Raw genomic sequence first — 24872 nt, 5'->3', positions numbered from 1 at the left:
CTCACAAATCTTCCAAATTAAGCTTATCGGTTTACTTATTCCCTGAAGAGCATTTGAGCAAACTACTGCTAGTGGGCCAAAAAGTTATATCCCAGAAAAGAAGTATCAATTCAAAAAAAGTTAAAAGCCAAATGAAGACAAAGAGCATTAATAACTACAACCACCTAAAACACACAGACCAGCTCAAAAGACTTAAATGTCATAAATGAAGACACACTACCAGAAAAGACTTCCCTAGAAAACAGAGAAAAGGGAAAATTTAAATGTAAGGAGGAAAGACCGTCTGTTTACATACCTGGTTGCAAAAACACTTCAATTCTTTTCAGGTGCTAGGCAAAGCCGCAGTTAAAGGGGCTTTGAAATCAAGGATATTAAGCAGTTATAGTCCAGTCTCAGCTAGAGGTTCCAGGGCCGTAACACATAATTTCATGAGAGAAAAGTGCTACTATTGGTTCTCTTATTACAAAGGAGTTGATATTTCATTTGTTTGAAGGTCAATCATAACCCTGTAGCTCATGCTACTTTTTTATTGTTATTGCATCTTGGGTCAAGTTTGCTACTTTAAGCCTGCCTCAATTGTAATGCACTATACCAATGATTTTTTTACTGTCATAAATACTGCAGATGGTTTACTTCCTATGTATGTGCTAGCGAAAGAGTTTAATTTCTTTGTTTAAATCTGTACTGCTTGGACATGGAAATATTTTCTGTTTGTTTTACATACTAAAGCATGAAAATCTGAAGATAATGCTGCATTTCTATAAAAATCAGGTTTCTCTTACTCTGAAAACAGTATCTTAGAAAGCTATATTATATTTACAACCTTGATAATACCACCTCCTTACACAGCCTGACTGTACAACCTGACTCCAGACGGGCAGCCCTCATATGATCTTGAATTTAAGCTGCAAGTATTATCACTTCTGTCATGTTTGCTATAAATAAAATGGAACAATGTCAAAAGATGGCACTCAGCACAGAGACAGGGATGGCATCTAAAAAGAGTGCGACAAAACCTGTAGCAAAATCTGCATTAAAAAAATAAGCATATCAATTTTATAAAGTAACGATGCATAACTGCAGAATATCTTTTAAGAATTAAAAAAAACACCCCACAATGCTCTAAGAGACAACTGTTAAAATGTTAAAAAATGAACAGAGACTTTTCATCTGTTTAGGGTCCTAAAGATAAAAGGCTCTAGAGGAAAATTAAAATGAGTTCTAATGCCATTATAGTTGCATTTTAATAATGAATTTTGTCTACACTGACTTGTGCATGTATTATTTTTCATAGTTATTGCTTGTTTTCCCCGTTATCTTAGGCTGCAAGCTTGATTTCTTAAACATTAAAATGTTTAGCAGTTAAAAAGCTTTAATTCAGTATCCCTTTAAGATTTGTACCTTTTCTTTCCGCAACCGTTTCCTAAAATTCCAGCAGCAACTCAAGAACTGCTTTAAAAAAAATGGAGACAAACCTCCCTCTCAATCAGACGTTTAAAAACACATCACAAGAAAAAGAAAATTACAGCACGGTTCAAAATGTAATCCTAGGACAGGTTTTTTAAAATGCTCATTCAGAGGCATTCTCCACTTTCACATAAGTCAGCGGGAAATTTGCCACTGGCTTCAGCTGGAGCAGAGTCGGAGTTGTGATTATTTACGTAAACCTGTACCAGCCTGCCCTGGAAGGGATTAGGAGCGCTTAAAGGCAATCACTGGTCTGAGCTGAAGAGGGAGGCTGCGGAGGGGAGACATCCAAGAGGGTTCAGCTCATTTGGAAGTGAACATGAGACCATTGTTTTAGATGAACAGCAAGTGATTCTAAAAACCTCCATTAACGAACGTGTCTGCACGACCACACACAGGCACCGCAATCACGACACCCCTCTGCTCCTCTGACATCAGAAAGCCCTTTGGATAATGCTCAACACCTTAACGCCATCTTCATACGCTTGCACAGAGCTTCAGTTACCTCAAATTAAGACAATCCAGTGCATTGCATTCCAGAGAGGCCAAAAAATCGCTTACCTCATCCACGTTCTCGAAGGCATTGATGATGTCATAAGGTAAACAGGACAGAAGGTCAATCACAAACCACGTTTTCAAGTAGTTCATCCTTATGAGTTTGGGATCAGATATAACCTCTCCACCAGGGCCGACAAAGGTCGTATGAAAGTTCAAAACAATGTCAACCAGAAAAATAACGTCCACAACACTGTCCAGCACAAGCCAGGCAATGTTGTTCTGTTTCGTCTTGAAGGAGACGTTATATGGAACCATAATCGCTGTGTAGAAGGTTAGAATTAAGATGACCCAGTCCCAGGTGGTCTTAAAAGCACAATAATGTAGTATAATGTGTGGTGGAGTCTTTGGAGCTTCTTGCTTGTACTGAGGAAGAATATCAGATCCCAGCTGGAGAACCTATAAAGACAGAAGAAGAAATGTCACTCTTTCCAATTAACACGTTCTAATTAGGGGTCTAATGGACTTCTGTAGGAAACAGTGCAAAGAAGGGATTGTATCTATTATACATTGGACATTCCAAGTCAACCTGCAGTTTTCTAATTATTTTATTTATTAATCTCATGAGCTCATCAACAAGTAAGTTTCATAAGAATGAGTGAAGGCAACTAACACTCAACGAATGGGAACAGCATAATATATAAGGGTAATCTTACATAAAAAGAGGTCTTCTGCACGTGGACTGAAGGAAGACCATGCCAACAGCGAGGGCAGAGAGGCTCAAAGCATAGTGCCCTGCCAACCAACACGCTGTGGGTACTGCTGTGCCAGGTCATGCCTTGCAGTTATGAACATGAGCGTTCATTCATATTTGTAAGCGTTACAAAATCAATCCTTTGTGCATGACCTCTGTTTTGAAACCGCTGCTTAGCCAGAACAATACCCTATCAAAGGTAAACTAGACTTCAGCCTTGCTCGCTGACCTCCTTATAAAATGAAATATTACGTGCACAACTTCTGCCCTAACCCCCTGACAATATTATGCTTCCTTCCCATTTTCTTCAGAAAGTTGTTGCTCTTACGAGCTCAATATCACCAACATGTTGTTTTTTATTTCTTACAGTTAACTTTTTTTTTTAAGTTGTATATGACTATAATCTCCTGCTTGAGGGCTTTTGCAAAATCTGGAAATGGAAATACTGTAAAAGAACAAAGTCAAAGTCACTAAAGACATTCTTCTTACCTAACCTAATTACCTCTTATCTCAGTCCAACACAAGAAACAAAAGCAGAAAGGAACATACATAATGTGGTAATATAGTCAGCTGACAACTGATTCATGTGTATTTTGGAAATAAAAACACATTTTAGATTTTTGGATCGCGAGTACATGTGGGATAAAATAAATATTTCCAGCAACTCTGAAATTCATTTCAGCACTGCAGCTGCCCCATACTGGAGGTGATGCACCATCTTTGCTGGGACAGTTAAGACTGCAAATAGCAACCCCACATGGCTAAAAATGATCAAATGCACAACGTTTGCTTGAAGAAAAGGAGTAAATGGCTCTGAACGAACAGATCAACATGAACTCAAATATCACAATACAAATTCTCCATTAATTCTTTTCATTCTTATTTTTAAGGTAAAAAAAAAAAAAACATTACTGAGAACAGACAATAAAAGTCTTCCACTCCATGCCAAGAAGGATGTGGTGTTCCATGACATCTAATCTGGCCCAGCGTCAGGCTGTAACCTAAAGGGATGCAAATCTGCTTGTGCCTACCGATTCCCACCCCTCTTCATGTCAGATTTAGCAATGATTACCTGTATGGAAAGTCAATTAAGCTCACTGCTTTGACGGAAAACTAACCCATCATTACGTTAGTTAGCTATTTGTTTTCCACAGAATCAACTGAGTCGAACAAACTCATCCTGTGACCAGAAAATCACTAGACCCAGTACAGGGGAAAAGCAGCAAGAACGTGCAGCAGAGACATCCAGGAGACCACGTCTACCCCCTTTATCGGCAGCCTTGAATTAGACCAGCTTCGGTGCACCATAAAACCAATCCCTGAATTCTCGCCCACCAGCAATGCACACTGAGCAGCCAGTTCCTGACAGCACGTGCCAGAGACACCTAAAGATACCATCCTCCAGGAGTGACAGTTAAAGATACCAACCTCCTGGTGTCCTTCCCCAGGACAAACCTTACAAACAGCTTTCCTACAAGAAACCAACTAGCAAGGCTCAGCTGCCTCTGCGGCACTCCGAACTGTCATGCAGCCCCAGGGGACCTCCACGGAGTAAAAGTAACACCCAGCAGACTCACTTTTTCACAATAGCCTCCTTTATGCAAATCCATGAAAATTCTTTCGACGCCAATATCATCCCCAGTACGTAACACAATTTTAGCTTGGGCTTACAACTCCTAATCTCATGACTATCTCCAGTTATCTCCCTTCTGTGGAATCATCTGTGGACAACGTAGCTCTGCACTTTACTGTCTCATAAATCAGAACTGGTACTCCTTTCCTTGGCTTCTTCAGGCCTCTTTGCTCCATGCCCTGTTAGCTGGGACAGGAGCTGGAAGCAGTCTTACTCTTGTTAGTGTAATAAGTTTCCTAGGGCTAAAGCAGAATGCAATGTAAATATGCTTGATAGCTCCCTATGCCGCTGATGGTGGAGTGCTTAGGGGCTCCCATAATACTGTAAAGGCATAATTATTATTCTTAACATAATATCATGCTGAGTTTGACATGGTGTGTGGGTGGCAAGTGGCTGTGGAGACCACTGAACTATAATGATTATTTCTTTCATGCTGCATAAATTTTTAATTTTAAACCACTAAAGAATACACAATATCTTATTAGTCAGCTGCATTCATCACAAACCTTCTGAATTATTCTTGTATACAACTAACAAAGATGGCTGATAACAGTTAAGCCTGGTAACGGTGGGCAGGATGCTCTGCCCACATGGATAAGCTGCCAGGATAACGTTCCTCCTCAGACACAGAGGCAAGGAAAACGGGCTGGGCAGGCCATGACGTACCTCCACCCAGGAACAGCAACCAAATCTGTATTCCTGACGGCACTTTGTGTAAGCAGCTCGTAACAACTTTTAAGGGAGGAGATCCCACACTCCTCAGGCAGTCCATTCCAGGGTGCCACCTCCTCCCCAACCAGAGGTTTTCCTAACGCCTACCCTAAATCTTCCTTGCCGTGACTTAAGCCGTTACGTTTTTCTAGCTTGAGTGGACACGGTGAACGCTTTACTGCCTCCTTCTTTGCAGCTACCTCAGATACGTTTGAATATTGTTACGGTATCTTCCTCTGTCTTTCCTTCTCTAGACTAAACCATTAATGGATATAACTGGATCGACAACACTGAAATGTCACGAGTCAGAAAAGCAGTAAGCGAAAGTAACTCAGCAGTCGTCCAAGCTGCTATACTGCATTGCTATGGGATAATTCATGGAAAAAGTCACGCTGCCAACTCCTGAAAACTAGGTTTCAATTCTGATCTGATTTTAAGCAGCGTCTTTACTATAGAAGTGCACTAAACCCAGAAGGCGAATAAAAAACATTTAAAGCTGCTACCAGATCTTAGCATCAAACTCAGGACTTGTGCCTTCTGGCACAAAGTGGCTAGGGCTCTCATTTTTAGTAGCCCATATATTTTGACAGTTTCATTACCAAACGGACATGAAGATGAAAGCAATACCTCTGTTTGATCAGTTAACCTGAAGGCATTCACTTGTTGCAACATCTGTACCATTGAGGAGATATTTGCAACCTGCCAAAGAGTTCATTTCATCAGTTTTAAAGAAAAAAAGAAAAAAGGATGAGCAAAATACTGCAGGAATGACTGTTGCAAGAAAGTCGAGAATAAAGCGTACATGTAGTCACTGTGCCTGTGCAACCCCAGAGACCCAGGCAGGGATATTTCCAAAGAAGGGGATGTGGTTTCTCAAGCAATCTCATTTATTACGCTCTAAATCCCAGAAGAGTAAGTGGCCATCCACCAGGCACAGGGATATCCAGTGCAGTTCTGTGCAGCTGTGAGAGACCAAGAAAACGAGCAAACTGCACACCCTAAAAGCAACGGCAACAAACTGAGAATTACAGGCACAGAATTAGGGCCGTGTAAGTAAAAATGACCCACACAGACCATTTCTACAAGTGAAAGAGCATGGTCTATCCAGAATACGTGGGCTTGGCACACAGTGCTTCCTCAGGATGAGCAAAGGACGCATTGAAAATAGCAGTCAGGAAAATATTTCCCTCCAAAAATATTATTTATAAGTGGGAGTGGGTTTTCCCCCCTATCTCTTCCGGCCAGGCTGGTGTCTTTCCCACTTACTTCAGCTAACCGGGAGTGTTTGTGCACCACCTCGGCTTTGTTCATCGGCGTTAGCTGCTGCAGAACGCTGCGACTGTTCGTCAGGGCTCGCGTCAACCGAGCAAACTTCGTCCAACCTGCAAGAAACAAGGAAATCGGGTCAGAAGTACCTACCCCTCATGCATTCCTAGTAAATCTCCTTTGTATTCACTCATATTAAGCCTCGGATATGAGTAGTTTCTCTTTAAATCGCTGCACAGAACAGCTTTAGGCTCCAGTCTTAAAGATCTTGCCAAAGAGGAAAAATACCACTGCTTCAAGGCAACTAAGCGTAAACCTGAGCAAAATCAAAATGCTCTGGCTTGATCTTTCTTCTGCATTTTGGAGACACTGTCAGAGGAATCACATTGTGCTTTCAACCTTCTGGGGAACTACTCCACTGCTGAAGGCTAATTCTAAACCACTGAAGTTAATGTAAAGGCTCCCACTCAACTCCAAGGCTGCAAGTCCGGCAGAAGTCACATCCTGCCCAACGGCAGAACAGCTATGGCTGATTCAGGGCCGCAGGAGCAGGCCCCAAAGTCCTATCCTTAATTCCTTACCGGTTCTTGCTTCACCTGGAATTTCAGGAACAAAACTAAAAATCATATAAAAAAAATCTGAACAACAATCAGACTAAAAAAAAAAAGTAAGATTTTAAAGACAGATTAAGCATGAGTTTTTAAAAGGCATTAAGAAATACACTTAGTCATTAAACTAATGATAAACATTTGCCTTAACAGTAGCTTGAAACCCACACACGGGGCCACCCCTGGGGAATTTTTCTTCAACATTCAGAAAGGAGCAAACACAGTTTATTACCGACAGCAGTGCAAACCTGGAAACGTGTCATTAAGTCATTTCTATTGGAAAAACGCCCGTGTGTGACAGCTGGTGCGTATGCGTCAATGGATGAGGTAGATCAGTGGCAACAAAGAAAAGGTTGGGGTTTGAAGCAACACAGCACCTCAGGGTTAACCAGCAAAATTAAAAATTCGTACACTCGCACAAAGGAAACACCTCCCCATGAGCACTAAAGTATATTTTCTTTCATGACTTTAATCCTTGTTTCAGCATGAGCTTTTCTGCACTGTGGTATTTCCCACAAATTCCACCTGCTCAACATGCAGTTTAGGCAACTTGACATATATATTCTACACACACACACACACACACACACACACACACACTTCAGTACAGAGCGAGAGAATTCAATATACACATGGTAAACTATCAAACGTGCTATGGACAGGTAAGAAACTCAGGTGCAGGTTTTACTCTTACCTAACTTGAATGCTGAGCAGGTGAAAATTGTGGGGAAAGGTCATATTTGAGAAAAAACAACATTTCTATGTTACCTTAGTTTATTTTTAAATGTCTATTGCCTAATAGGAGCCAGGGACTTGGAAAGTTAGGGGAGGCCCTAGGATAGATAAAAAAAAGGGCAGAGAGCAGACAAGACACTAAACCTGCAAGAAAAAAATCATTTATCGCTTAGCTTTGCAACTTACTACATAGATATCACGTTCATACAAATATAAATCCATTGTCCATCATTCACAATCAGAACAGATCTGAATATCGTAATACATTACCGGCACAGCACAAACCATTCATATCTGACTACTTAAGTATCGCTATCTCAAAAATACACAGTAAAATGCACTGTGAAAAGATAAAAAAGTAAAATACTTCATTCACTTTTCAAATCCAAACCTTAAATGTGAATTTCTCATATGCTCACAGGGCTATTCAATTAGGAATATGCACTTTCTGTATTAAATAATGCCAAACTACAGTGATCCAAGTATGACCTATTATCTTGCGGTTTTCTTTCTCCTAATCATCTTATAAAACTCTGCCAAGGAGGGAGCAGCAAGAATTAGTTTACAAATAAAAGTCAGAAGTACTTTATCTTTCTCAAGCAGCGATTTCAAAGAGCAAGTGAGCATGGCAACACCGTTGCGGCAGCTCGGCCCAGACGTTTCTCCTAATTGCTGGAGGCCACAAAGCATCAGGCCGACCGCTTTCGGCACACAGCGATCACGCTGCAGGAACTGGAGACGGAGAGCAGCCGTACGTGAGGCGATGTCTCACCTGCATAGCCCAGGCAGCTACCTACACACACACACACACACACACACACACCCCTTCCCTGTGGTCCAAGGGGACGGGTTCGGGCCAGTCCTCGAGCTCCAGTTTGTTACCCTTCCCCACCGCGCCGGTATGACAGGAACGGGGAGGTCACCAGCAAAGCCAAAACTACAGGCAAACTTCTGGATTAATCCAGAACACCTTCACTTGCCAGATCTCAGCTCTGCCAGCTATGCAGACCTTTCTGACGGCAGGGGTTGTTCAGTCAAGGTTTACTTTATTTCCTGAAGTTTTGGTCACTGAGCTGTACACTGATCAGGTGAAGATTTGGACAAAAGTTGGGTGCTGGCGATGGCAGGAGATGGCCTCTCGCAACCCCTTCCCACAGTGCTTCACAGGCTGAGGGACTGCACTCACAGAAATGCGTGTTGTTTTAAAAACACTTCTCCTCTTATAAAAGCAAAACTGGTGAGAATTCCCTTAATATCAGGTAAGAAAAACATGTGTTCTGCATTCACCACAAATAAATAAAGCCTGGGGAAGTTGGGGAAGATACCGTAAGGTGTTGGAAGGACAGGTTCCAAACAACAGTGACCCTTTTTCTGTTAAAAAAAAAGAAAAAAAAGAAAAAAGAAAAGAAAAAAAGAATGGAAGAACTATGACTTCTTCAAATACTTCTTTTCCATCTTGGTAAGATCACCAATGTCATATGAAAGAAAGATGCCACATGTTTTAACATTCAGAGTTACCACTCTGCTTATCTGGTCTGACCCCTTCTTCTCACAGGGCAAACCCTTTCATCATGTCTTTTCTGCACCAAGACTAAGGCTCTCGGTTAGGCTAGAAACCAACCTCTTACCTTCTACAAAAACCTTTCCAGCCTCATTAGAGACTTCACATTTTTACATTTATTTCTGCCGTGTGAAGCCAATGACTCTGGCTGTTGGAAGTGCAGAATAGGCTAACGTGACCTTATTCTAATTCAGCACAAAGTCCAGCATTATTCTGCCTACTCCGATCTATCTGTCTGCAACAGCATGAAAAAACACCAAGTTCTTTTGTTTCCCATTTGCAGCCCAACAGAATTAAAGACATAGCAACAGCAAGGTGCTGAAGTATGAGTGGGAAGGTGAAAATGAATACAGGCTGCCTTGCGTCTTAAATAATCCGCACAGGGTACATTTCTGTGTTTCTTGACCTTGTTGTAGACTAGCTAAGTTCAGAATTATATTTAAAACCAATTTGTATGTTTAAATAGACCAGGCACGATTTGCATAGCTGCCTACTGCTGTCGATGTTTCTTCAGACGATACCCTCCTTTCTCTTCCTCTATACATGTATTAGCGACCTCCTGTCCCCATAGATATTTTCAGTTCAGAAGGAGTAAAGGAGCTGCACAAATAGCAGGTGTAAGAGGGAGAAAAGCTACTTGTAAGGAAAAAGCAACACTTCTGATGCTCTCTTCAACTCAGCTGGATTGTGTCTTTCTTCCGTGGCATCACTTGAAAAATAATACCCTGAACTTGCACAGTTGCATTCAAATTCTTAAGAACAAAGACAACACGGTACCAGATCACACCAGCAGCTGCTTCTGTTTGAAAAAAAGCCAGACTGGGTATTTCAACAAGAAATGAACTACCCTGAATGGAAAATTCTGCAATCACATACACATTTTTTTTCTCCTATCTCTCTTTAATTACTTTCTAATTCATAGACAAAATAGAGTAATTCACACTCCAGCCTTTCAAATAACTCACATGATGCATGTTCATTCCATGACCCAAACTAAGGATCTGTCACTGAACAGGAACCTAGCAGTGTACTTCCTTGTTCCTGATCATTACTCAAATTAACTTCTTTACCTACTCAGGAATGCAAAAATGCAGATTTAACAACTCCATACAGTTGTGAAGACATGACATGAACAAGAAGACCAATATGCCAATGAAAGATAAGTTTACTTTGAAGTACACTCTTCTCTGCCTTGGCCCAGCTGTACTGTTTTCCTTCCAAGCTGCAGCTTGCTCTCAGCCCCATGGCTTCAGTCCTTTAGCCATGTGCTTGAGGGAGCGCAGGACGTAAAGGGTTGTAGACACCAGTCAAGTGAAGCAGGCAGAGAGCTCGAACACCTTCTGGCCTTTGGGTGAGGGGGAAAGCTTTTGCAGATGGGTCCAGCATGCTCACTCAACCACCCTCTAGATGCCTACAACACTACAGAAATGATGTGGTACTTGAGGAGGAGACAGTATTTCCAGCTTTCTTCTTAATGAGCCCATATGCAAGGTAAGATACCTTGCAAAGGAGTAATATGTTAATCCCCTTAGTCCTTCCTATAGTCCTTCCACAGTCAGAAAGTCCAGGCTGCTTTTTACCTGAATCCTATTACTCACTATAGTGCATGCCTTTATCAGCTACCACTCTAACAAGAGTAGTGTTACGCCCACACTTCTTTCTCCCTGAGATGTTGAATCAATCACTGTGGTTTACATTGGACAGATGGCATGGGAACAACCTTGTGGCAGCTGCTCTCGTGACAGCTCTGCTCCACCGCCGTACGCTGTAGTCTGGGACCTTCTGCTGCTGCATTCTTGCATTGCCATAGGGGCTTCTCTCCCTGCCCCTCTGGCCACCAATTTTCTTCCCATTAATACACTCCACAGATCAATTCAGTACACAAGCACTCTCGTCCATCTCTAACAGACACAGTTCTTCTCTACGCTGTTCAGTAAGTTAGGAAAATTTCATCTACGTTGAAGACCTACAGTATATGGCAGAGCATGAAAAGGACCAAGGTAAAAGCTGTCCAAAAGAAGAGCAGCAAAGGAAGCTGCCTCAAGCACTCTGCCTTTGGACATGGCAGCCTAAGGTTCATGAACCATATTATATTAGTTTAAAGCTAAATTTATATGTCAGAGTTTATGAAGAGTTTACAAATCTCAAGGCAAGATGTTAATGTTGTTTAGAGTGCACTTGCTCTGAAAAATCTAGACTTGACTAGGTGTCCCTAATAAAACATTAGTGTGACCCTATTGGGTACCAATTAACCTCTTTGTCAAGGTTTATCTGATCTTAAAAGGAAAAGAAATAATGAAATAATACATCAGTGTATGCATCTGAGAACTATCCAATATCTTAGACTGCAGTGAAAATAAGCTTAAGTTTAGAATAATAGTCTGTGTGAAAAACAACTCTGAAGGGTAATTATTGCAATTCTAATGGTGATTCCTGCCCTCAGCAGTGTAACCCCTCCAAATCCTGAAAAGGTCATTCTTTTCCTCTTGCAGTGGAGCATGAAACAGCTAACTTACTACAAAGCTTAGCTAATAAATACTCTATGACTTACAGACAAAGGCAAAGAAGTAGCAATGCTTGGAGTTAGGCAGACTAGAATTGGATTTGATAATATGCACGATAATATTTGCATCAGTAGTTAGCATCTTCAAATCTACACCATTTAAGATCATTACAATAGCTGGCAGTTTGCTCTTTGTTGGAGGTAAATTATGACTGAAACAGCTGATTGTCTCTACAGAAAGCTTTATCATCCTGCTGTTGCTTTGCCAGAGAGAGAAGAATAAATGAGCCTCCTGAATGAATAGAATAATAGTCAAACAAAGCTCAGTTACCTCTGTGATCCAGTAAACCTATTTATTGATCCAAAAAACACACAGTCTATGCAAATGTGATCCATAATTTTAGGATAAATTTCCTGATTACCGCAACGTAATTTTGGGCATATCTACCTCTCTGAGCTCCAGTTTCTTCTCCATAAATTGGAGATAATGCTAATGACCTATTTTGCAAGTCATTTTGAGATGTACTGATGAAAAGGTCTAAGATTCATTACACCACTAGACTACATTTGTACACAACGTATTTTAAAACTTGATTCTGACATAGCTGTGACTCTACAGTACACATTTTCTTAAATTTCATGTTTCTGCATTCAAAACTGAACTTGATACGCACACACAAACACATAAGGCAGCTGAGGAGCTTATTCTCCACAAGTATATACAAATAATAGCCAATTTGGGGAGAAAAAAAGGCTAAATAACGTAAAGGTAAGTCACCTGTCTTTTAGAAGGAGTCTATCAGATAGCAAAATGGTGCCATTCAATGGTCAAGGAAAAGGACCACACCAGTCAAAGGCTCAGAGTCGAAAGGAAGGCGGCAGATAGAAATGAAAAGGCAATATACTACAAAGCAGATGGGGCTGGGGAGAGAGAGAGAACAAGCATGTGAATGAGAAATTATGGCTTATGACAATGGATATGGAAAGCTAAAGACACAAGGAAAAGGCCTTCTCTGGCTGGATTTATTACACTAACAATGGAGTTTTTAAAGAGCTTCCAGAGGACATCCAAAAGGCTTTCTGTGCCCATATGCAGAAAGGGCAAACAGGATGACCCAAGTAATTACAGCTTGTTTAGCTTGATCTCAGTGCCAGGCAAAATGAGAGAAAAGCTGATGCGGGTTTCAATACGTTTAATAAAGAAGAAAAGGAAAGGACTATAATGAATGGCTGTCAATACAGAGTGATGTAAAACGTCCCACAGTGCTAATTTCATTATTTGATAAGAGTATAAATTTGGTTCAGGAAGATGGCCAAACGTCTTGACAGGACCAGCTGCACGCCAAACTCAACAGATGGCCAGAGCCATGCCTGCCATATTATGTACTCTGGAGAGACACAAGCCAGGGGACCTCCATGTACCAGCACTCATTCGTGTCAGGGCCAGACTGGGCAACAACTGGGCAACTATCTTGCCAATGGCCTCGGCAGCTGCCACTGGTTTGCTGCCTCCCCAGCAAAGCAGCTTCCTCCCTCCCAACAGCTCTCAGCTTTCGGTATGTAACATTGCTTTATCATCATGCTGCATTCGAATCACCCAAGAGCCAAAGGTTGGCCAAACCCTCTTGTATAGCAATTGTCACTGAATTGACACTGCATGATACCCTTGACGAACTATTACAACTGTTCAATAAATTACCAGTTAAATGGAGGAAGAACCTGCTACCTGGCAGATATCAAACAAAGCATTGAAATTAGTGGAAAACAGTAAAAAAATTATTACTGAGAGTCTTTTGGACCCCAGTGGTAGGTCCCCTTCTATTCAGCATTTTTCTCTATGGTTTGAAAGTCATCATAAAATCACTGGTAAAATGCCCAGATGACAAGAAGATTAGAGGAATGTTAAACAGTAGTGAGGGCACAGGATGATGTGCTTGATAACTGGGCATGTGCCAGTAAATGTGTTTTAAATGCAAAACAGATGTCTAGGAGAAAAGCAATGCAAATTATATATCCAGAGGGGTATCTAAATTATATCTAAAGGAGAAAAGTACCTTAGAAAAGAATAGTTCTGAAGAGGATCCAGAGGTTTTAGTAAATGAGCGATTCAGCAGGTGGTTTGCTTTGGTGAACCTACTCCTTGGATATACAATAGTCAGAATTCATCTTGAGAGGCTGAGCAAAGGACGATACTGAGGAATTAGCTATGAACGAACCTGGCGAAGGTACTGGCTGCAGAAACTTATTTTGGGCCTGGGAGGCTGAAATCCATGCCAACACAGTTTCATCCCTATTACTACCAACTAGCTGGAATAAGGTGTAGCTGAAATGCCTGTATTTGCCATAGCAAGGCCTCCAACTTCAGACTAGACAGAGCTTTAAAGAGCTCAATTTATTTAAGTTTATCAAAAGAAGGTTGAGCAAGGATTTGATTGTCTGTAAGTACCTTAAGGGGACTTTTTAGTATAGTGGAAAAAAAAAAGCATAAGAAGATGCCACAGCAAGAAGCTGAAGCCAGGTTAATTTAAATATGGCACTTCTTTTCTTTTAAAGCCATTAAGTGTAATGAACCACTGGGAAAAAATACAAAGGGATGTGGAGGATCCTCAGTCTCTTCAGGTTTCTAAATCAATACTGGATGTTTGCCTGGAAGAAATGCTTTAGTTAAACAGGTTCACAGGTTCAGCACAGGGGTAACTTAGTGAAATGCAATGGCCTGTGATATACAGAAGATTAGACTGCTAAGCTCTATTATATTTATACTTATTATTTTAAATATTTTGTCATGAGCATTCAGCTTTCTGCATAGAAAGTGTACCCATTTACAAAGAATTTCTGCTTTAAAAATCAACTTGCAGTTTAATTCACTCTCTCTTCTCTCTTTAATCCACTTTATTTCAATAGGATTTCTTTTTCATTGCATATTAAACTTCTAGAAAGTTACAGGCTGGTAATGTGTTTTCTGAGTTATTGATCGAGTGCATACTTTCACGCTTCAGAAGGCAATACCAGATTCAGAAATATACTGATTTCTATGAAAGAAACTAAACAGCCCTGGAAATTGAAAGTCTCTGTTCTTCATCTCAGGGGTCTCTGACAGCAGCAAAGCAAGGACAGGTGGCCCGAAATTTGTCTCTCATATACTCCTTGGAAGGAGCAAGGAAAGAACTACTTCTCCACGATTTTTCAGCCCGTGCAGCGCCTGCTAAGAGTGCCACCACAGCGCCACAGCAGACAGTAACAGGGATACCTGTCCTGTGCGAACAGAGGCAAGGCCAGAACTCAGAAGCTCTTCCTGGCTACCACCAAGCTGGGTCCATCCCAAGTGGGTGGCTTCAAACACCGAGAGGCTTTGTCTTAGCACTGTTCTTCAAGGCATCGGCTGTTCCCACTGAAAGTCCAGGCAGTGTCCTGGCAAACGACAAACTTGTCTTGACATCCCTCACAGTCCTTTCTTAACGCTGAAGTGTTCCTGGACCCTGGACCCAGGGGAGATGGAGCCGATCTGGATCAGCCCTGCGGCCACGAGATCAGGCTGGTCTCCTAAATATCTGCAGGTATTTGGGGAGAGAACCTCTGTGGACCAGAGCAATGGGAATCAGTGCCAGAAAACAGCTGCAACTAGGTCGCTGTAGCACCAATATCCTTGTTACTGGGTATCTCTGTGGCAATAAAAACGGGGGAAGGATATCCAAATTGTGACCTGTTAAATTACTGTTATGGATTACTGTCAAGGCAAAGTATGCAGTAGGGTACACTGTGCTTCAGCTGAAGGTAGAAGCCTCATTTTCATGACTTGAATCCCTCCACCCACTTCTTCTATTATCACCAGGATTGATATCCCCTCGAGGAAAAAAAAAATTCCCATGTGCAACTAGCTATATATGCTTAATAACTTGCACTTATTAAAGATAAAAAAGGATCAGAATTATAGACTTAGCAAGGATTAGCAAGCATAAGTGCATATTTCTGCAACTGCTACACTTTTTATAGCCCTGTCACACTCCGAGACAGAGTTGTATCATTATATAGTTATATAACCATAGAGTTATGTCACCTGAAGCATTATAGCATTGTCCCAGACAGTCTTGATTATCAAAGTCTGGCTATGTCAAATGAAAAAAAAACTTCAGGATACCTCTGTGCAGACTCCTGATCCCATTCGTTAATGGCACACATGTAGGGGCCTCATTCGCAAGTCTTTGCATCCTAATACAACATCCTGTTGGTATTCACCAGAACTTCCCAACCACTTACAGCAGCTGGTGAGCTTGATATTTCACTCATAAAAAAAAAAAACTCAGGACAACCAATCCTGAGCAAACAAAACTGTCAAGTTTCCTGGGAGGGCACACTTCTTCACTGATGATAAAAAAGAAAATAAAGCCATTGCATAACTACGTGAACTCCACTATCAGCCTAAAAGTGCTTATCTTTCTTCCATCCTTAAACTTTCAGTTTAATATAATCTACAGCACTCCTGGTTTTAAATGTTGTTAAAAATTAAAGGCAGCCCAATTGCCTTTGCTCCTTCAGAAAAATGGCTTCATTTTTCTTTCCCTGACAAATAAACTTAAAATTATTATCACTGTGTCTTTGGCCTGACTGAATGTCTTCAGATGGTTTTAAAAGGCCATTGGTTAAAGAGAGAATAAAAGCACAGCAAGCTGATAAAGCATCTAGCTGTGACCCTACAACGGTACTGAGCATAAAAGGAAAGATTCTTTGGTTTTTATTCTCTGGAAAAAAAAATACATAATAAGATATTTCATACACTTGTAATGGCCTTCCACCTCTGCTATGTAAGGCATTCAGCCAGGACACCTGCAGATCTGGCCCTCAACCACCATTGATATGACCTGTTGCCTGCTACTGGACACAGATCAGACAAAAGTTCGTATTACCAAACAGGAACAGGACAAGGAAAGGAAGAAAGTGCAGACAAAACACAGTACAGCTCCTTGCCTGGGGAATGAGGCATTGTCCCAGTAACCACCGATGGCAACACCCTCAGCTCCTGCAACGCCTCCTGCTCCATCACTAAGTCCCACACCATCTCCTCCACGCTGCTACAGCCCACAGTTAACACAGTCGTTGACAGCTCAGGATTTGGGGCGGTGTGAACCATAAATCAAGCAAACGGGCCCCACATCTGCACGGGGCATCTTTACCCAGGCGTGAACATACCAAGCACACCACATGGTGGTCCCTTCCATCATCACAGTCTTCAGTGCTTCTACTTCAGTTGCCAGTTTTGCACTGTTAGGCACTTTTTAAGTAATCCTTCATTTACAAGGATACAAAGGCACTTCTGTCCACTGGCTAACACATTGTTTGGGCTTTTTAGGTTTGTTGGCACTTCTTGTAACTCTTTAGAGGGATATGCGCACTTTTAGAGGTTGGGGGAGAGGAAACCAAGAAGAACCCAGGGCACTTAATAGCTCAGGTTCAAACAAATTAAAGGAAGAGTAAATAAACTGTTCTGTAATTTATCTCAGCACCCCACGTCACAGGTCTCCTGTACCTCAGCCAGCAGTAATAGACAACAGTGTGAAATAAGGAGACAAGTTAGTCAGATCTGCGGTGTGGAACTGCCTGTACCTTCTCTTAAACTGAGCACGCCGAGACACCAGAAAGGCTTCTGATCTCTAAAACTGTATTTTACTAGAGGAAGGTAAAACTCAAATATTCTTCAAATCTAAGGTGGGTCCTTTCCTCCAGTCCTGATCTCAGTCCAGCAACTATCATCAGCTTTCCAGACTGCAACAAATTCAATCTCCTGGATTACCAGGGGAAAATCTTTCATTACTTTTGCTCCCTCCTGCAGGCACACCCCCCTCTCCTCCTCCTCTATTTTGACAGCAGTAGCGCATAGTAAATGGTGAGCATGCAAATAACAAGCCAGATACACTGGCTGCCACAGTGCCCAGGAGCTCTCTAATTCCCCTTGCTCACACCAGCCTAGTCCCTGCAATGACAAGCATATTTTTTCCACTGAGCCTGTAAACAAGCATGTTTTGAGCCTGTGCTGGGCAAAAATCCTGCCTCTACCTTGCAGATGCGCTTTGTAATGATACAATTATTTTCTTCTCACGTCCTGCACCATCGCTGCTCTTGTTGTGCTCCGACAACACCGTGAGCACAGGCGGGATGAGTTCATCCCACAGTGCCGAAACCCTGGGCTAGCACTGCAGGATGGACTCAGGAGGAGAACTGCAGAGTTGGAAGTGCCTGGGGGAAATGGGCTGGTGATCGCCTACGGCTTAGGAAAAGAAAAGACAAGGTCTCTCACCAAAAATAAAATAAAATAAAATAAAACAATTCCTAAAGCAACTCTAGCTCCCACTAACTATGCAAGATGCACACCACTGTGGCCAGCCAGACCACCATTACGGATGTGGGGGGATACATCCAGATTACATATGGCCCTGCGCTAGCATGCGTGCAAGCGGGTCTGGCAAATGTTACCATGTATTTACAGCAGCCAGGACACACAGATGCTCCACAGCATAGATCTATCCTTTGTTATGATCTTAAATACCATATCCTTGTACCTCGTAGGAGCATGATATACTGAAGCTTCACAACAAAGCAATATACCTTCCAACAGTGCAAAATATACTAGTATGGAGAGATTATTGCATAATGGCATCAATATTTTATTTCTGTTGAATTTTTTATCTCAAATTTACTGCTCCCATAAGTAATAGTAACTCATCTGCACGATAGTTACTTATGTATTATGTACTGCATGGTCCTGGCAGAATTTCTGAAGAAAATTCCTTCCCCCACTTTTTTACCCCTTCGTTTCTTTTTTTTTTTTTTAAATAGCCTTGTAAATGACAAATTCCAGCACTCAACAACAGTATTTTACTGAAATGCTTTTTACAAAAGTTAAAAAAATCTATGCTAAATTGTAATGTATATGTCTATCAATCTCATAATTCAAAAAGAAAGTGGCCTGACAGCTTCTAAGCATATTGTAATGTTATCTGCAAGGACAATGAATTATGCATATCTCATAGCACTACGTCTGACAAAACAACACCGTGATCCCAGTGCAGTGGGACCCTGCAGATCCACTCATTTGAGTTGCAGAGGATAATGCAACGGTCCTGTTCTCACATCCTTGCAGTAAGATGCTGCAAAATATTCAAATATGATTTTATTTATGAAAGACATAAGAGATAAGCTCTAATTTATGCAAAAGGAGAGAAAAAAAAATCAGGTCAATGACTTGTAATTATGGAGCCTGTTGGATATATTGATCAATCCTGATCAATGCCCTAATCAAAGCACTCTGACAAAATTCTCTTGGCCTCCAAACATATGCCTTAATGGTGCTTTAAAAAAGAAAAAAAAAAGAAAAAAAAAGAAGAAAAATAAAAGGCACAAGACTACAGCCCCCATCTCCTAAGCACGGCTTTGACAGAAGTAAGCGCTCTTTAAACATGTAGTCAAACCTCTCAGGCTGCTGACGACGATATTTTGCAACGTTCGTACGTAATAACTGGCATTTCAAGTAATGGGGTACTCTTCACTGGAGAACAGCAGCATACTTGTTACGCATTTTGCAGCTATCGCTCTTTCCCATAGGTTGTCCGAAGAGATGCCAGGAGGACTCTGCGTCCCCTCAGCGCCCAGCACATTCCTCCCAGCCCAGGGAAGGCAGCACCGGCAGGGCAAGCTCTCCCCGGCCAACAAACCAAGAGATGCAACATCCATCATTTCTCCATATGGGAACCACTTTTGCTAGCTTCACTAAGTTTTCCCTAGCCTGCCGCAGCCACACAAGGCCTTGGCACTACAACCACTTGCTGCAGAAAGTGGGGCAGAGGCCGTGAAGGAGGCGGTTTTGAGGGCTGATCCCATGCAACATATGTCTCAGTCTGCCAAAAGAGCATCAGGAAGGAAATCCTAAAAGAGGATCCTTGCAAAGATTGGCCCTCTCCTTGCTGAACTCCCACTACAAATTATATATACGCTGGGGCAAGGAGCCAGTCCCATGCCTTCAGACCTGCAGAATTAAATTCCTTTCAATTAAGTGACATTTATCCTTAAAAGGTCAGGTTATTTTCCAGGAAGAAGGACTCTACACTTTGGAGTTGACCGTGAAACAAAGGAACATTTGCAAGATGCAACTAAATTGTAGAGATAGTAACACAGTTATGACGGGTGAGAAGGTATTCCTATATAAGAATAACTTACAACTTTGCAAATAATATTCCTTAGGAAAAAAAGCCCTCATATTTGGTGTTAGCTCAAAGACAAGCCTTTCCATTTATTTTATTTTTAAGTCTGACTTTATACACTTACTTTTCAGTTATCCAAACATGCATAATAAGTGTTATTTACACTGTAAGAAAGTAGTTTAAATCCTGTTTGCATTCAAATGGCACCAAGCTTTATTCTTGAGAAGACAGCTTAGGGTGCACATGGTTCTCAGTGAGAAATCAAGCCTTCGCCAAGTGTGAAAAGAAAAATATAGCAAGGAATTAACCATCAGAAGGCAAGTTGCAAGAGAATACGGGATATGGATGCCACAGCATATCACTGCTGGTCTTTATATAAGTGTGCGCCATGTTACCCAACGCAATACGCACCTGAACTTGACGCAAGACAATGCATCTTAGGATCAAAGTCAGGGATATTCTGAGATGCTTTGCCCCTTCCCCCAGCAGTTCACTCCGGACAAGGCTGCGGATCAGGCCAATGCAAGAGCATCGTACATCCGAATCAATGCTATCGCCAGCAACAGCTGGCCAGCAAGCACAACAGCCTTCGCTATGCAAACACGATTGCTGGCAAGTAAGAGAGGACCCAAATTGGTCGTTTTATTGGCACGTCATCTCCAGGAGAGAGAGGGGAGGAAATGTCAACATGGCAGCACCCAGGAGTTGAAAATACCTTCTGCTCAAAAGAGGGTGCCAGTCCCTTAAGGGGAAGGTCTCCCAAAACAACACAGCATTAGAATGACTTTAAATTATCTAATTTTAAGCAAATAACAGTGAAGTAGTATCATACACAGAGCAAGGAAGACTTGTGGTTGGGGCAAAACACTGTTAGGAAATGTTCCGTTCATGGTGCTTCATCTTTCAATTTTAAGCAATAATTTAGGAGAGTGGTATCAAAACTCTGATAGGTCACATAGCATTTCCTGAAATCAAGACACAGATCGCAGGCATGACAAGTCCCTGGCAAAGGTCTCAGCTTGGGTATGTATTTTATCATCTACAAAAAATAATAGTGTATTTCATGTTTACCTTTTGTTGAATCATCTTCAATTGGTTGCTTGAACAAAGTGATATCTTTAAAAGTGCACAGGAACAAAACAACTTTTTCATGCTCGTTTCTTATGGGTGCAATTTGCATGTAGAACCAAACTGGGGTTCCTGAAACAGAGAAAAAGGTGACATTGAACTGTGGTGTAGCACAAACCTTCCCCAATCTGTACACAGAATACTTTATATAAATGTTTCATAATACACATGTATTTTAAGACCACTTCTAGCTATTTCTACAACTTCCAGATCTTTAATTTCCCCTCCCTAAGGGAAAATAACACATTCCCATTTTTACAGATAGATTAAAAGGAGGAAGTGCTACCAACCTAATTAGCTGATAACCGGAGACAGAAGGCTAAATAAATCTCTACCCTGAAATAAAATATATTATTCTTCCCCTCTTGGTCTTGATCTTTCCCACTACGTTTCTCACAAACTTAAGTGTCTGCAGGGTACCTAGTTTAAAAAAAAAAAAAAGTATGGAGGATATCTTTGAATCCTTCTTCACACAATATGGAGCTATGAAAAACAAAACTCCATCTCCTCATTGTGCAGGCCAGTGGAGCACCCTGCAATGCATGTATCTGCTGTTTAGCTCTGGAATTAAAGGCAAAATAATTTTCAAATCCTACCAGTCACCAAATAAACAATGAACAAAACGTGTTGAGGTGTTTAGAAAGGCTTTTGGTAAACCCTCGCTGTTCACAGGGAGCTCTCACAAGCGCTCCGGAGCCTGAGACTGGTCTTTCCTGCTAGGCTGAAACTCATACCTGTGCAGAAAAACAGCACATAGCACTCCTCTAGGCACAAGCAGGTCTGCTCTATAAGGGGAAGAATAGTAAACGCACACACACAATTTGCTTAGAAACACCCCATTCCCCTGCAGGGATGTGAACGTCAGAGCAGCTTTCCATCAGACAAAGCCTCGTGTCCACAGCTGTGTCCCCTACGTACCAAGCTAGCGACACCTACACACCCCGCACTACAAATGCCTTCACAGCAAGCTAATTACCTGCTGCATTTGATGTGCTTTTAGCCAGGCGACATAACCGTTTTTCTCCTGAGCTGCTTGAATGCCAGCCTGAACGTTGACACTTTAAGACAACCTGCCTGCCCACTGCTACCCCACGGGCACCGCCAGCCCCTCCACATCTCCTCTAACGCACGACGTCTGGGAGCTGTGCCAGCCACTGCGGGAGGGATGCCCAGAGGGCAAAGAAACCCATTTGGAAGAGGACTGTTGTGGGGAAGGTCAAAATCCACAAGGGTTAGCGACAATATTCAGCGATGCTCAGTTGGACTTGCTGGGATTAAACCAATAACTCACTAGCAGTAAACTGGAGAGACGGGGAAGAGGGGGCACTGTTTTTGTGATAACTCCAGGGCCATTATGTGGATTACTTGATAATGTCAATTCCTGGTTGCTAACCCAAGATAAAAGACTCTTTTTATAACTTCTAAGTAAAGTGTTGCAGCTCCCTGGAGTAATACTGTACTTTCACACTTAAACTCAGCAACTAATCAGCACCCTTTACAAGGCCCTGAAAGTAGCTAGGCAAGATGCCTGCACTATATGACAGCACAGATAAAAATCAAAGGGAGAGGCAAGGTGGCTACTGCCGTAGAAGTGGCAGTCTGGGTAGAGGCTCAAAAGCGCGTAGAGAAGGTCCCTCATATGAACTTCCCTATTACCCATACATACATACATATATATGAATGTATCTGCATATAAAGTATATTTATGCATATGTCTACATGGGCGCTGAATAGCTAGGGAGCTTAGAGCTGAAGGGTATATACAAGGGAATGCAGTAAAACAGAAGAAATTTGCAGTAAACTCTTCAGGTCTGAAATAGCTGACCTGCTAGCTAGGTTAAAAAGCTACAGTGAAGTCAACAGTCATACAGATACTGCCTGAGAATAACAGCTCTTAAGACCATTTCTTGTGCTGAGAGAAAGGAAGAAGGGAAATCAACTCTAAATCTCAAAATCTCCCTTTGCCAAAAGCAACTTCTGAGAAAGAAAAGGTAGTGCCACATAATCAAGAATGCACAGCACCCCTGGACCTATAGTTTGAAAATGAGGGTGGGAGGGTTCTCCAAAAGTATAGCGAGTTCCAAGCAGGAGAGAGGCAACACGCAATGTCTCCGCTCACAGTAAACATAAGACCTTCCACAGAGCAATAGCTTACGTTTTGCAGAACTACATTCACATCAAAAGATACTATTCTCTATTTCTTTATGTTTATTTAGTTTGGAGGATAACACCGTTTCCTGAAGAGTCTTCTCTTGCAAGGCTCAGACTATGACAAGTGGAAGCAAACACTGGGCAAACCAGTTGCTGAACAGGACCCAGAAGGTTAGTCTACCAGTGTTAAGAGAAAGCTGAAGTTCTGGGCGTTGGATAATGGAGAAGAAAGCTAGCAACAGAACTTCTGGTCGGGAACTGCCTCCAGACTGGAAAGAAAAATGAATATTTTTCCATAAAGTCCTTCTGGTATCCTGCATATCTCACAAACTAGAAACTTGGAGGTCTGGGCACAGGTGAAGGAAACTGCAGCTCAATAAATCTTCAAAACACAATCAAGCTCAAGCAGGCAATCTCCAAACCAAAGCAAAAAGCTACGGGCTTGCTACAAGGACATCACACACCAGGTTAATACACCCCAACTTGCAGGTTTTGCCTAATATACGTACCATCCATGCACATGGCAAGACAGGAAGTCTGAATAGGCTGGCTGCTAGTTAAGACAAACTGAAGAAAATTTTTCTTACTGTTACAGGTTACAGGTAACTTGCTGTAAATCAGAATGCTGCCAAGAGGAAAGAACTTAGGTTTCAGATCTCAGGAAATTACAAGATTCCCCAGTTTTCTAATTAATTCCTAGTTATGGTGCCAAATTTAGTAGTGCCACCAAAGTTCGTTCGGGTTAGCTCACACATCACAAATGCATCTCAGCACTGCTGGGAGTAACTGTTCACGGAAATTAGGGGTACAGGTTTTCAATTGTGGAGATTTGGGGGTGCTGGGGTGTCAAGACTAACGTGAGGGGACTTCATTCAGGATTTCTTTTTGTGCAACCCAGTCAGATTCCCTTCAGGGACACAATCCACAAAAGCAAATATATTTTGGAAAGAAGGATTCAAAGGAGAGATATCGGAAACCAGCTACTCCTTCTTGGCAATCTGAACACTTGTCCTGAAAAAAGAGCTCTAGGTATGCATATAAAACCCGTGGTGACCAAAACACCAGTTTCTTCTCCAAATCTTGCCCCAAGCTCATCCATATATCAAAATGAACATTTATTTTAGTCAATTATATAATTTCAATATGCACTATCACTCCCAACACCATAGGCAAATATATACATACTGTTTTTCTTGTAGAGGAGAATTTCAAAGCAGTTTGACTCATAGTTGTCAAAAGTCTGTCGGACTTTTTCAATGGTCTTCTTGTCTGTCAGTTCACCGTACATAAAACTGAAAAAGAAAAAGAAATTTCTCCTTTATCTAGACAAGTAGCAACTTTGTTACAGTCATTTTAAACTGCATTGGAGATGCTATTAACTGTCATTTACCAAAGTTTAACTATGATTTACACTTCATTTAAATATTTACAGTGTTTCAGGATTTTTATGAAACCTTTACTTTATGAAAAGTAAGTAACCATGGCTGTCTTTTTACTGGAAAGCAGATTTATTCCCTGTCATCTCACGTTTCATTAAGTGCTTTTTTGTTTGTTAAAAAAGAGCTGGTAACATATAAAGTCATTATTGCCGTGACTGTAGGCCATAAGAATACTGCTGTTAAAATGGGGAAAATTGAACAAAACCTTCCAAATTTTCTTCAATCCTCT

General features: G+C 41.5%; 1 protein-coding gene across 1 annotated transcript in view; it reads right to left on the bottom strand.

Annotated features, from left to right (window-relative positions):
- KCNH5 (potassium voltage-gated channel subfamily H member 5) overlaps window positions 1-24872 on the bottom strand; it is a 161292-nt gene that overhangs the window by 115700 nt on the left and 20720 nt on the right. The window contains 4 exon segments of the mRNA XM_068947353.1: window positions 2029-2421; window positions 6327-6442; window positions 20997-21125; window positions 24390-24496. Of these exon segments, the coding sequence (XP_068803454.1) occupies window positions 2029-2421; window positions 6327-6442; window positions 20997-21125; window positions 24390-24496 (745 nt within the window).

The sequence above is a fragment of the Struthio camelus genome, chromosome 5, assembly GCF_040807025.1.
Source record: "Struthio camelus isolate bStrCam1 chromosome 5, bStrCam1.hap1, whole genome shotgun sequence".
NCBI classification, from domain to species: domain Eukaryota; kingdom Metazoa; phylum Chordata; class Aves; order Struthioniformes; family Struthionidae; genus Struthio; species Struthio camelus.
Note: the sequence above shows the minus strand (reverse complement) of the source record. Positions and strands in the feature narration are given on the sequence as shown.